Source organism: Pygocentrus nattereri, chromosome 20 (genome assembly GCF_015220715.1).
Source record: "Pygocentrus nattereri isolate fPygNat1 chromosome 20, fPygNat1.pri, whole genome shotgun sequence".
NCBI lineage: Eukaryota > Metazoa > Chordata > Actinopteri > Characiformes > Serrasalmidae > Pygocentrus > Pygocentrus nattereri.
Window position 1 is genome coordinate 28,901,833 of NC_051230.1, and position 14,526 is coordinate 28,916,358.

At 38.2% G+C, this 14,526-nt stretch overlaps 1 protein-coding gene across 2 annotated transcripts; it reads right to left on the minus strand.

Annotated features, from left to right (window-relative positions):
* Window positions 1-13,294, minus strand: fam219ab (family with sequence similarity 219 member Ab). Of its 2 annotated transcripts, none has more exons than XM_017709658.2 (6): window positions 13,021-13,294; window positions 9,801-9,900; window positions 9,117-9,219; window positions 6,169-6,249; window positions 6,012-6,087; window positions 1-3,818 (listed from the first exon to the last, which is right to left on the minus strand). In XM_017709658.2, the coding sequence occupies exons 1-6, from the start codon at window positions 13,075-13,077 to the stop codon at window positions 3,660-3,662; spliced, it is 576 nt and encodes a 191-aa protein (XP_017565147.1). In that variant the 5' UTR covers window positions 13,078-13,294; the 3' UTR covers window positions 1-3,659. The 2 variants fall into 2 exon arrangements, with proteins under 2 accessions (XP_017565147.1, XP_017565148.1); XM_017709659.2 differs by having other exon boundaries at window positions 6,033-6,087; window positions 13,021-13,287.
* Between the last annotated feature and the right edge of the window lie 1,232 nt (window positions 13,295-14,526).

Below are 14,526 nucleotides of genomic sequence, written 5' to 3' on the forward strand. Positions count from 1 at the left end.
TATTTCTGCTTTATGTTTTATTGGTTCCATACACAACTGAGACGAGTAATAACATAGTTAATATGTAAATGGATATTTTCACCATCGGTAATGTAACTGTAAAAAAACAAAACAATAACAAAAAAGGGTGTCCATTTTACAGCTCGCATGTACAAATATAAATATAACCCGGATTTTGGCAGATAAAAATGAACAAAAAATGAATGCTGTGATGGACTGTTTAAGGCAAACAGAGGACAGAACAAGCACAATGTGAACAGCTTAAATTTGAAAAATGAGGATCCAAGCAGATAATGCAGTTTAAAATGAAAACACAGTAAAAACCACCAGTTATAAACCTACTGAGGTCAATTCTCCCTGTTTAACACTCTGGGAGTTCATTTAATAACAGTGCTGTTAATGTCACTGAATAAGTTCTACTGTATTTAGTTACATATTCAAATTATGACTTATGCAAAATAACATAGTAATAAAACATAACAAAAATGATTAAAATTCATGATTAAAAACATATTTTGTGCATACATACAATATGAATAACAAAATTATTCCAAAATGTGTGCCGGCAATAACATTTATTTGCCGAGTCATATGCAAGTTATGGCTCAGAAACCTTATGCACTAAATAAATAAATAAATTATAAATGTAAAAAATATGAAATAAATAAAAAAGTATTCAACTGACTTCAAAAAGCTTAGTTACAATATGATAAAAGTTCAAATAAACAATTCATAAATAAACCAGTAAATCAATAAAAGTAATAATGACAGTAATTTAAAATATATAGTACAATGAAAAAAGGAGTGCAGCTTATGGACTTTAATGGGAACTAACCATAAACTTGCAGTAGTTTTTGTTGCTTTGAGCGAGTTTTGCAAAATAGTAAAAACAGAATTAAAAAGTAAAACAAATCACGTTGTGCAAATAAAAATGTGTACATACAGTCATATGCAAAAGTCCTGGCACCCCGGGTCAAGTAACGTTTTTGTCGATTTTCGATGTTGTGGCTTTTTTTTCCATCACTTCTTATTTCATGTTTGTTCCAATACATTATATTCCGCAAATGAATAGAATTACTGCACTAAAACTGCCTAATATACTTTCTACATAGAGGATGCGTTGACTTATTTCCACTTAGAAAACCAACAAAACGTAATTTGACGGGGGGCTTTTAAACTTTTGAATGTATTTGAGAACTTATGGACCATAATGAAAACAGAGTAGCAAAATTATTTTCAAACATGCTGAGAGTAGCATTTATTTGTTGGTTCTTTTTTACGGTTTTGGGTAAAATAACAAAAAATTTTATAAAAAAGAAAGAAAATGAAGATGCAATGAATAGTACATACAGTACATCAGAGCTTACGGACTATAATGAAAATTAAAAGTCATCATTATTTTTAAATTGACATGGACAAGACTTTTTGATTACTTCTTGTTTTAGTGACAATACAAATATTTCATCATTTAGAGTTTGTTTTCCTTCACTTTCATTCATTGCAACTAATTGTGGTTGGGCCAACTAACCAAACACCTCTGGACTCAACATGCAAAAACATTAGCTAATGTGTGAGACAGTGTAGATGAAAGCAATGTGTAGAATATTTAGAGGTCATTTTAAGGTTAATGCCACAATATGAACATCCTATCAAACTCTTTAGACTTTGTTATGGGTCATAATATTGGGAACACATGTTTTATCAGTGAATTATTAATATCCCCAAAGCTTTTCTTTGTTGTAATGCAAATAGTGAGGATTTCAGTTAGGATATGCATGCAGAGGAGGACTATGGTGACCGTTCTTTGGTGAAAACACAATGGTGGGGTCACTCTTGGTTTTAAGGACGACTGTGGTGTGAACGCAGAGACAGCAAGGTGGGTTTATATAAAATTTTTGTGACAATGCTGGAAGCTCACTTCCAGAAGCAGTCAGTTGTGCTAGGCCTGCACAATATCAGGATATCGGCCTTTGCAGTGTTGATACCCCAAAATGCAAATGAGCTTATTTCACCAATCACAATGACACTGAGCTGTGACCAATCACAGATCTAAACTAGCATACAACTCATAAGGGAACAATTTAGGTGTACTAGTGGCCAAAAGATTGCAAGGCCTATCGCAACTGCAACATGCAGTAAAATGACCACAATTAAGGTATTTTGTTCATATTGTGCAACACTAATTCATTTCTTGTGAGTTTTCAATTAATGATTTCTGGGAACTAAACATAACATCTGTAATTTTTTGTTTATTTGTATTTAATTAAATCGTGAAGTATTGTAGTAATACTCTCATTTCATTCTTAAGTTTGGTTGGAAACGAAAAGGGTTCAAATCTTGATTTAAAAATCAGGAATTTCTGTCTTCATTTTATCTACATAGAGACCAAGACAGTGCTCCCATTGGTTAGGCCTTCAGGAGCTGAACTGAAGGCCTGACACATTAGGTTGACTAATACCAATATGAAGTAACTGTGGAATCAACCAATCACACTTTTTTCCCTTTTTTATAGTGGCTGTGACCAATTTCATGTGGTTAAATGTCATTCCCTGCCTTCTGGAGGTTCTAGATACATCAGTGATTGTGAATATGAGAAGCAGTCTGACCAAATTTCAATGTTAGAAAAGTCAGAAGAGTCACTGTGGAACTTCCACCAGGTAAAATGCACGTCAGTGTCTGTTACAAGCTTAACAGCTCGTAATAAAACATGGAACGTATTTTACAAGCTTCAAATGTCCATGTTTAATCTAGAACAGCTAGAAAATAGCTCAGGTTCATGTACATCAGCATTAAGCTAGCACAAATTAGCAATAGCGTAAAAATGTTCTCCCGTTTTTTTGACAAAGTTTTGACATTGATGGCCCAAACCAAGACCTACTTCTAATAAACACGGTTTGCAATTGGTGAAATAAGCAATTACGGGGTTACGATGTTGTAGTAGCTAGCTAGTTTGATTTCTTTTTCAATGACACATTCCTCTCTAAACCACTGACGACTCATGATATGCAATAAATAATGTCACAATTCTGTGAATAAAAGTATACAGAAGTGGCAAACAAAAGCAAAGTGCAGTGTTACAATGCCGCGTTTAGTGCCGCAAATGAGCAATTACCATAACAACATCCTAAAAATGCTAAAAAAAACATGATGCCATGGCAACGTCCTCAAGCACATACAGTAGGGCTGTCCGTTTAAAAAAAAAAATAAAAAACAAGGACAAAAAACAGAATGATAAAGTAAATGCAGTAAATACAGCATGGAAGCAGTCACTACACTGGATAAGCCTACTCCAGTCCACAGTAGCACCACCAAGTGTTTGATGAACAATAAACTGGAAATCGACTTTTTTTTTTTAAACTGATCTACCTCCACTTGTACAATATTACACAACATCCACTAGGAGGCGCGAGTACATAAGCACTCCTAGCTGGCTAGCATACAGAGCTCCCTACCATAGGAGGGCGCTACCAATAATAGTCTTAACATTAATTATCATTATTGTGTATGTATGTATATGTGTGCGGGTGTATGTGCATGTATGTGTCTATATTACATGTTCATAACATTAACTGTACATTTCGTGCTGTAATATTGATATTAATATTTTTTTATAGGGGGATGAGGGTGAGGAGAGAGAGATAGACGGATAGAGAAGTGTTTTACTGGATCTGACAGGCGGTAGAAGATGTGGCTTGGCAGCACATGCAGGTGGGGTTGACGGATTTTGGCGGGATGAGGTCCAGGTCTTCGTCGTCAGGGATTTCGTCCAGTCTGTAGCCGTCCTTCAGCAGTTGGATGTTCAGGTCCTGGTTTATTTGCTGTGGACGTGAGTGGAGGGCTACGTTGCTAAACGCCATTTCATACTTTGAGTGGAAAGCTGAGCTAGCCAGGTCATGCTAACTTATATTATTACTTATACTATATGGCCAAAAGTATGTGGACACCCAGCTATCACATCTATATGAGCTTGTTGGATACCCTACTCCAAATCTGTGGACATTAATATGGAGTCGGCCCTCCATTGCAGCTATGAGGGCCTTACACACACCCCTCCAGCTGACCCTTGGCATTGCGCATAGTGATCTTTGGCTTGTGTGATGTTGCTTTCAGAGGCAACTTGGAGCTGTTTCTGTTCCACTTCCATTTCGTAAGAATATCACTTACGGTTGAGTGGGGCAGATCTAGCAGGGCTGAAATTTCAAGAATTGACTTGTGGCAAAGGTGTAAAGTCACTAAAAAACTTAAGTATGACCCATTCTACTGCCAATGTTTGTCTATGGAAATTGTACGGCTATATGTTTGTTTTTTTCCACCTATTAGCAATGTCTGTCACTGAAACACATCCTCTCAATATTTAGGACTGGTGTCCACACACTTTTGGTCATTTATTTAGCTTTTTACTTACACACATTTTCATAAAAATGTTATTCCACGGGCTCAGTGTCAAGTGATTTTATATTTCAAAAATATATGCCATCATTTCAGAATAGTGACAGAAAGGAATGTGATGGGGTGGAATATTTTGGCTAAACAGTCTGTCATGCTCTTTGTAATCAGGGTTACATTTTCAATGAATTCACTTAGCAGTAGCACATTCTGTCTCTAACACATGACAAGAAATGGCACACTTTTTGTGCAATTACTCAAAAATATGATATATCCATAATCCTTGGAGTTCACTTACATAGATTTAAAAGGCAAGCTTCAAAGAATATCAATTATTTAGTTACTAATAGTTACTAGGGTTGCAATGATAGTATGTCCAAAATGTCAGGACAGAAAGTGAAATAAAAAAGTAAATAAAAACAGAAAGCAGTGATTTGTTAGTTCATTTGACTGTAGCTAAACAAAATACAATACAAAGACAATTCATGTGTTACTTTGTCAAATTTGTTTTGTTAATATACACTCATTCTGAAATTAATGCTTGCAACATGTTTCATAAATTTAAGACTAGGAATGTTGTTACATGTTCCGAAAACATTTTAAAAGATGTAATGTAATCACATATGAGTATAAAAGGAGCATCCAGGAATCGAGTCCTTTATGAATCCAATGAGATCCCCATGCATAAAAAGCAAGGCCAAAAGCCACAACTGGATGACCTTTTATCCCTCAGATGGCACTGCATTAAATTAAGAAGCATCCATGCTTCTGTGATTGATATCACCACGTGGGTTTGGGAATACTTAAAAACAAAAAAATATTGTAAGTAAACAATGTTTGAGGTTGCATCCACAAATGCAAATGTACTGTGCTATGCACAATGAAAGCCATATGCCAACGACATCCAGAAACGCCGCCAACTTCTCTGGGTTGGAGCTCATTTGAAATAGACTCATGCACAGTCCAGCATATTGTTAAAAGGTGGTGTAACACAGTAGTTGTAAAAATGCTACTGTCCTAACTATTTTGGAACATGTTGCAATCACTGTATTTGGAATGAGAATGTATTTACAAAAATAGATTCTTTATAAGTTAAAACATCAAATATTGTGTTTTTTGCAATGTTTTCAATTTAGGACATGTCAAACTGAATGTACCAACCACTGCTTTGTTTTTATAGCATTCCACATACTGTTCCAACTTTTTTGGAATTGGGTTTGTAGTATTCAACAAATTAAACAAATTATTTATTATTTTCAATCATTACATTCACTCTAAATACTGCACTAACATGGAGTGCTACAGATGTGTGATGATGTGAAAATCGTGAAAATAAGACATTTTAGAAATAGTAGTAATGTAATTTTAGATAAAGTTGGATAGTTCACAAAACTTGCCTTTGTGAAGAAAAAACGTTTTGTGGAAAATTATATTGTCTAAGAAAGAAATTGTCTATTTTCTTTAGGACAAAGCAGATCATTTTGTGGGAGAAGTGGAATGTTTAAGTGGAAAAGGGGACAGATTCTAGTTTGTAATGGAATAACAGGGTGGAAAACAAGGCATTTTGTGAGGGAAAACACAGAACTAGACAGTGTGGATTTGGTTACTCAGTGTATCATAGGTACCTGTTCCCTTAGTGACCTCACCTCAGCCGAGGAGTATCCCGATGAAGAGTATCTGGACACGTCAAAGTCATCATCACTAGGAAACAAACATATACAGGGTCAAGTTGGACATCTACAGAAAAACTGACCTACAAATGAATAAATGACTGTAGCGTACCTGTCTGTGTCTAGAGCTACTAATGGTTTCTCATCTGGGCTCTGGTCTAAAGAGGAATAGCCTTTGTTGGGAACAACCAGCCTGGAGAGAAAGAGAAGGTGAGAGAATAAGAGAGAACAGACAATTCACATGATAGCAAACATTTCTTCTTTACTATTACAAGTTTGAGTTACCACTGAAAACAAAAGCATTGTGTAATTTGATATTTCTCATTTGTATCTTATTTAAAAATTTGGGTCATTTCACTTCTCCCCCAAAGCCTTGAAGGTCACTTAATGGATTACCAATAAATTCAACCAAAAATGTTGAATCAATATGTGCAACCATACAAGATTTCACAGTTGTGCTCCAATTACTTTTTTAGTTATGAATTTTAAAAGTTTGACTAAGCAATGCTGTCAGTTGACTTTAACCTGGGTGTAAATACAATATTAAGAATAATTTTTTAAATCAACTGCTGAAATTTTATAAAATTCCCAAAAGACATTTATCTGTTGGAAACCATAGTTTTTAATCTAATAATGTGAAATCCTTCATTTTTTAAAATGTGAAATTTTCAGTCATTTATCAAAATTATTTGTAGAAAATTGTAATTTAATGTGGTATTTTTACATTTTTACAAACTATCAATTATAAATGTCTGCATGCAATGTGTGAAGCACAAAACTTTCAAATGGCTTTTTACCTATAAAATACATTTCTGATTCCTTTTTATCCTGTAATTTCTAGCTACTAATTCAACTGCCCTTCTTCTTTTTATTGGAATAAATACTGTTGAATTTTGAGTGTACGCTGTAAAAAAAAACAATACTTTGTAACGTGGGAATTTTGCAAAACAATTGTGAAAGCTAGCTGAATTTTTCAGTGTCAAATATAAACAATTTCATGTATACCTTTCAATAAATAAGCCTGTAATAGTACATTATTTAACAAGAAATTTGAAGTGAAATTATATTTTATGTTCTCAGTGTTTTATTAATACTGAATTTAAGAGTTCAGTTCAGTCCAGTCGTGTCTGCTGATGCAAACTTTAAAAATTCATACAACTCTGTTTCCAAAGAGGTTGGGATGCTGTGCAAAGTAAAAACAATGTAATGATGAGCAAAACATTTAATCCCTATATTCAACTAAGAAAGTACAAAGACAATATATCAAATGTTGAAACTAAAATTGAAATGTGTGATGATGCAACAGAATTCAGATGTTTGCATATAAAAATGGCAAACAGTACAGTTTATTAATGTGCAGCAAAGTGCGTGGTCAAAAAACACGCGATGGTCGTTATCAAAAAGCACAGAGAATCACTGAAGTGATCAAAACACTAGTCAGCCAAAACCAAAGGAGTAGACAGAAATTGTGGTCGTGAAAACAATCCAAAAAGGTCCAAAACGCACATCCAAAAAACAAGCCAGCAAAGGTACAAAAGGGTTAAGCAAGAGACAAGGTCAGAATAAACAAACATGGGGTCATAACAGGCAATAGTAAACAGATGAGAAAAAGTTCAGTATGTTCTGGGACAAGCAATACCTCACAATGACTATCACTAAAGCCCAGGCTTAAATACTAGGCTAAGTACACAGGTGCATGTAATCAATAATCAGGGCATTGCGAGCGCTGATAGGTGCGCAAGCGATTGTCCACAGTCATGTGATCTCCCGACGCATTCTGGAAAATGGGAGTCTGATTCTGCCTGAGGGGTGACAAAATATTTATTGACAAATGTATGCCCATTTTGAATTTGATGCCAAAATCAAGTTTCAAAAAAAGGGACAGGGGCAAGAGTAAATTTGTGCAATGCTAAAAAAAAATACCTGATGGATCATCTCATCAGAATTGGCAACAGGTCAGTAACATGATTGGGCATAAAAAGAGCATCTCAGAGAGGCTGAGTCTTTCAGAAGTAAAGATGAGGAGGGCTTCACCACTCTGTAAAGGATTTCATCATCTACAGTACATAATATCATTAAAAGGTTCAGAGAATCCAGAGAAATCTCTGCATGCAAGAAACAAGACTGAAAACCATTATTGGCTGGCCATGATCTTTGGGCCCTCAGACAAGGAACTGTCAGGCTTCAAAAGCGAGTATTCATGATGGTATAGGGTGCATTAGTGGTCATGGCATGGGTGACTTACACATCTGTGAAGGCACCATTAATGCTGATCAATGCATACAGGTTTTGGAGAAAAACGTGCTGTCATCCAGATGACATCTTTTTCAGGGAAGGCCTTGCTTACTGCAGCAAGACAATGTCAAACCACATTCTGCATGTATTATAACAGCATGGCTCCACAGTAGAAGAGTCTAGGTACTAAACTGGCCTGCCTGCAGTCCAGACCTCTCATCATTGAAAACACTTTTGCATTATGGAACGATAAATATGACAAAAGAGACCCTGAACTGTTGAGCCGCTAAAATCTTACATCAAGCAAGAATGGGAAAACATTTCACTTTCAAAACTACAGCAGTGTCTCCTCAGTTCCCAAACGCTTAGAGTGTTGTTAAAAGAAGAAGTGATGCAACACAGTGGTAAACATGTCCCCATCCCAACTTTTTTGAAACATACTGCTGACATCAAATTCAAAATGGGCATATACCTGAACAATAACATTTCTCAGTTTCAACTGTTGATGTGTTGTTTTTGTTTTATTTTCCAGTAAATATAGAGTTTAAATGATTTGCACATCATTACATTCTGTTTTTATTTACATTTTCCACAGCATCACAACTTTTTTGGAAACAGGGCTATAACTAAAAACCTATTTGCAGCATTGTCTCAAAATGATTGTCTGAATTGTATATTGGAGTACTTGTATTGTACATTGTATTTTGCTTGAATATTTTTTGGTAATCCATGACAACCTGACACATGGAATGCCTTACATGTGGTGCTTACATTTAAATGTGTCTAACCGTACTCCAGATATTACAGCAAAAAACTATAGCTCACCTTGTTCTGGCCATAACATTGTTTTTCTTGGGCTGCTGATTGACAGGACTCCCAGCCGTGCCGTTCTTCAGTGAACCCTTCCTGGCCATCTCTCGCTGTTTCTCTGCACAGCGACACACAGCCGAATGTTATAATTCAGAACACAAATTTTACCAGTTAAAGTCCACCTCAGGAATTGACAACTCCCCTTTAAGCACGTTTATTGAAATACCTGTTTCAATCCCCAAGTTTACCATGTTCTTTGTAAATTTAGAGCTAATCTTGGGATGGCTCGCTGCAGCTGTGGTGCAGCTTCAACTGTTCAAAATTGAAACTTTAATATATCTGAACCCCGTCTACACCCTCAAATCCAATGAGGCACCCAAAGATAGTATGGCTAGGCCATTTCCGCTGAAGATGTACAGTTATATGCAAAAGTTTGAACAACAAATAAGCTCTGCTAAAGCCTGAGTAGACTATTAAATCAGTGTGATCAGTTATTAATCTCAGTATTACTGAACTCTGCTAAAGCCTGAGTAGACTGATAAACCAATGTGAATGTGAATAACGTCAGGGAAGGTTTAGTTCTTCCGAAGCTCTGACATTCTGAATATGAATTTCAAATGTTCCAGGGAAGTCAGAGACTTCCCAGTTCCACATCAGTCATGAATGCAGCATGTAACGGAGAAATCAAGCAAGATCTACCTATTTTCCTCTGCAGTGGTGAGGGTTTGTAGTTGAGGGTGGCTGGCTCACTCTCTCTTGTGTCCGAGTCAGCCTCAGAGGCAGTGGATGAAGCCGGGTCCTGCAGAGAGAGGACAAACGAATCAATGGCCAATCAGTCAACCAGTCAGTGAAACAAGCCATCAGAAATTAATCACTATGTTGCTTCTTTGACTTTAAGGCTCCATAGGCAATTATAATTAAAAAGCTGTTGATGTGGTCAGTAAGCGATTAAATGTTCAGAAAAAACACTTATTACTACAAATACAACAAATATTTTTTGGATGCCAATGTGTTTGTTTAATGATTTTCAAACCTCTCCTCATAGAAGCCTTTATTATTTGAAGTTATTTATCCCCAATACCTGGTTTGGCTAATCAATACTTAATTATGTTAAATCAACTGTGCTGTTGATGGAATTCATCATATGATGGCCGGGGGCATGTATTCTATGTTTTTACAAGCACAAGAACAGTTGTTGAAAGTATAAAATGATAAGGCTGTTTTAAAAGAAACATTAAAAATTTTGACCTCATATTTTTATATCCAAATGAAATATTCAAAAGTCACCTCTAACGTTGGAGTTATGCATCCAATTGGATGTAATATATTTATAAAATTGAAGTGGATAAGCCAGTTAGCCAATCACATCAAATAATCAAGCAAAAATCAATCGGCCTGTACAGGCTACAGCATGCTTGTTCGTGAGAGCAAAGCTTAATAAGGGAAAAGAATAAATAGCCTAATGCTAATAAACAGCATGTCAGAGGACGGTGAACATGGAGGAGGAGCCGAGGTAGGGGTGGGTGACATGGCAAAAACATCATGACACTTCAAGACGATTTTCACAAATCATGACGAATACAACGATTTTTATTTAACAGGGGCATCACTAGGCCCAACTCACTGGGGCACAAACACTCTGTGTACAGAAGTTGGCCTTTCCTTTCCCCCATCGCTCAGCACAGGGCTAGTCTGTTAGCTGGCATAACAGAATTAGCAATTAGCCTTCTCCTCCAAGCATATTCACCTGTTCAATGATGTATAATGACTTACCAATAATTATAACTCAGCAATATAATTAGGTTGGTTTGATAAAGCCAACTTACTGTTCTTCGTTACCCTAGGTTATTGCAAGAAATTAACAACCACCCGTGACCCCATAGTAATGGCCGAGCCACACCTTAGCCACCACCTGGCATAGCATTGGCTTTGTCAAGCCAACTTAAATTCATTCTAAAACTTCACCCTCTTAGTTAATTTTAATGATAGTTATTTGGTAATAACACATAAAATACTGCTTTTACTTACATAATAAATGCTACCATACATAAATGTATCAGTATTATTAATTCTAATATAATAAATGTTGATTACATATTTTGACTGAACCCTCTCCTGGTTCTAAAAACTTGGTTGCACCAAATATGTCATGAACGTTTTGATATCTATAACATGTCACAATCAAACTCAGCAAAAACAGCTGACCATAGTTGACTTTTTAAGATTTTGAAAAGGTTTAACAGCTTTAATAGCTCCTCCAAAGTGCAACCCAAAGGTGCACCCGTGCTAGGAGGTGCTAGCCCACGCCCTGCCAGCTCAGCAGCATTGTGTCATAGGGGGAGATCTAGCTAAGGTTGGATCTGGCCACACCTGAGTTGTGGGGGAAAACTAGGTAAAAACCCTAACCCTAACCCATTATTGGAAAAAAATGACACAAAAACATCTTTTCATTTTGGGTCAGAAAGTACAAAGTTGGAAAACATTTTACTTGAACCCTGCAGCACACCACTGAAATAACCATGCCATAACCATGACATGGCAGATTGTGCTCAGTGATATAACACTGTCATGTTACCGTTACCTTAATCGTCATTAATGCTCCCAGCTGGAAAAAGGCCAACTTAGAAAGTGAGCAGCCACCTTGGATACCATACATGGATGCTGTTGACCAACTTATCCAGCACCACACAAAACCAGAAAAACCTTGCTATCCCAGGTGGTTGCTAATGCGTTGCTCAGCCACTGTTTCACTCTTTAAAAATATGCTTCTTCACGGGTTCTTTAGTGAAGCGAGTCGTTCTATTTAGACCCATGCATTCTATATAGAACAATTTGATCCTTAAGTGGTTCTTCGCAGGTGAAATTGCACCAAAAAGGGTTTATCTATTGTTAAAAGCTTGACATTTTAACAACAGCAGAATCCTTTTTGGTGCTATGTAGACCCACTTTCAAAAAGATTATATTTAGAACCATACACAACATATTGTTCAGGCAAAGAACCATTTAAGCATGAAATGGTTCTAAACAGAGACATTGCCTTAACGAAAGAAACCTTGAGGAACCATCTTAAGAGAGTGGCTCAGCAACACCCTACCAACCGCCTGGGATAGCAAGGTTTTTCTGGTTTATGCTGGTCTGGTGCAGGTTTAGTTGGTCACCAGCATTCAAAACACAACATAGGCTTATTTTGCACCAATTTACCGCAAATGACAGACAACCCTGGCCTTGGATTGGGGGGAAAAAGACCATCCATACTGCACAAATGATTGTGTTAACATTACCCAGCCATATGAAATGAAACTGATTCTGATCTGTTTGAAAATGGCCTGCATATGTACCAAAATGCCACAGGGGTCCAATGTACTTCATATGTAATGGGATGAATAATGTCCATGCAATGGAGATGAATTTGAGGCCCAAGTATGATATTTTTGAGTACAGAAGGTCTGATGAACCATTACAAGGCGACACCACAGGCCTCCACTGAGCCCTCATCGATCATACACCCAGCTAGGGACGCTGCAGACGGCGATGCACTGCCATCCTGGCCTAGACCAGGATCAACGACCAGGAGACGCGCGTTCATAACAAACAGGGTGAAAACCTCAGACGCAGTGACAACATAAGCCACCAACCACCACTCGCCCCCTGCGGTTAGTGCCAGATCGCGATGACGAGGTTGAAGTTGGCTTCGAATTTTCCGGTCCACCTTAAAGAGTGCAGCAGAATGGAAGCGCTGCACCACTTAAGGTGGAACGGAGAGTTCGGACGCGATGGTACAAACGAACAAAGCCGGCTACTGTGTCTATAGAGCGGATACAGAAGCCGCACCACAGGCAGGGTAACACGGGCTACCAATCACAGTCAAGACACCGCCAAGGAATCCGTTCGCCCGCACGGGTTCTAGACCGCTGCCTACCAGGGCCTGCATCTCTGCCTCGGTCGGGACTTGAAATCGATCGATTTCTTCCATCATCTTGAGGCCGTGCTGGGTTTCCGAAGCCTGTTCCGTTTCCCTGCCCGCTGCGGAGCGACCGATCGCGTGTTGGGAGCTTCTGAATCTCGGTGCTGTTGGGTTGTCTGTGCTGGATTCCTCGTCAGCCCCGAGATCGTCCCCGGCTCTCCTTCATCCCAGCGGTCCGGTTGGAGAGGCAGCGGTGATCCGCCCACTTCCGGCGGAGATCCAGGGGGTGGTGGGGGGTGGGGTGGGTCTGCCCCCTAGTTCAGGGGTGGAGGGCGTGGGCTCCACCCAGCCTCAGATGGTGCACAGTTTTGATCACCAACCTTTCATCTGGAGATCGGACTCCAACCTGACACTAACGCCTTATTCAGCAAATATTCAGACGTCTGAAGGCAGTAATTAGATGGGTGAGGTGGTGGTCGATTAGGCCTGCAAGAGGGTAGACCTCCAGGACGCAGGGCTGGGGACCGCTGGTGTAAAACATCAACAGTTCCATCTGTTCCACTATTAAAAATGACGGTTCTTCAAGGGTTCTTTAGGAAAGACAGTAAACACTCAAAAATGGTTCTTTGCGTAGTGAAATGGAAATGAAAATGGTTCTATACAGCGGCATAAAGGTTTTTGCTATTCTTAAAATGTCATGGTCGTATACAAGAGAAGAACCCTTTTTTGGTGCTACACAGAACCATATACAACACATTTTCCACCAATCTGGAGAACTATTTCACCATGCAAAGAAGCATTTAGTCATGTAAATGGTGTTAATGGTTCTATATAGAACAAATGGGCCTAATTTCAACCGTTCCTAAGAAGAAATGGCTTCTGAAAACCCAGCCCAGTTTGCACTAAGACTCTGACATTCACCAGCGTTTTCTGATTTGGGATTTGTTCTTAGGTAAGATGTTGATGAGTAAGGCCCGCTGTTTTTGCTAAAGAACCCTTGAAGAACCATCTTTTTTAAGAGAGTAATTTGGGGGTTCATTTGTGTCCATATGGGAACTAAGGGTTCATTTTGAGGAGGGGAACAACATATACAGCAGACCATACGACAAACTCCCACAACAACCCACAGAAGTCTTCAGCTCTAAAATTAACCAAAAAAGCAGTCTCAGGAGGCTTCAGGACCCTGGACAGCACCTCACACCAACTCCACTGGCTTTCAAAGATGAAGGTCTGCTGCACTTTTAGCTCTAAATTCAACCCACCACACATGATATGGCCTTGAGAGATCCTTCACTAGCTGAGGTTGGAGATGATGGTTCAGGACTGTGCAAAAAGACACTACACTTCACCAAACTCAAACTTCTTAGTTTAGTCAAAAGTTCTCCCAACTTCCTTTTCTAGTTCTGCATCTCAAGGCACTTTCACCTTTCAAGCTTCCAGAGGTGGAAAGCTGTGGCTTGGCTGAGGTTCAAACTTACAGCCCCCTCATGATGGGATTGAGCTCTTAAATGAACACCAAAC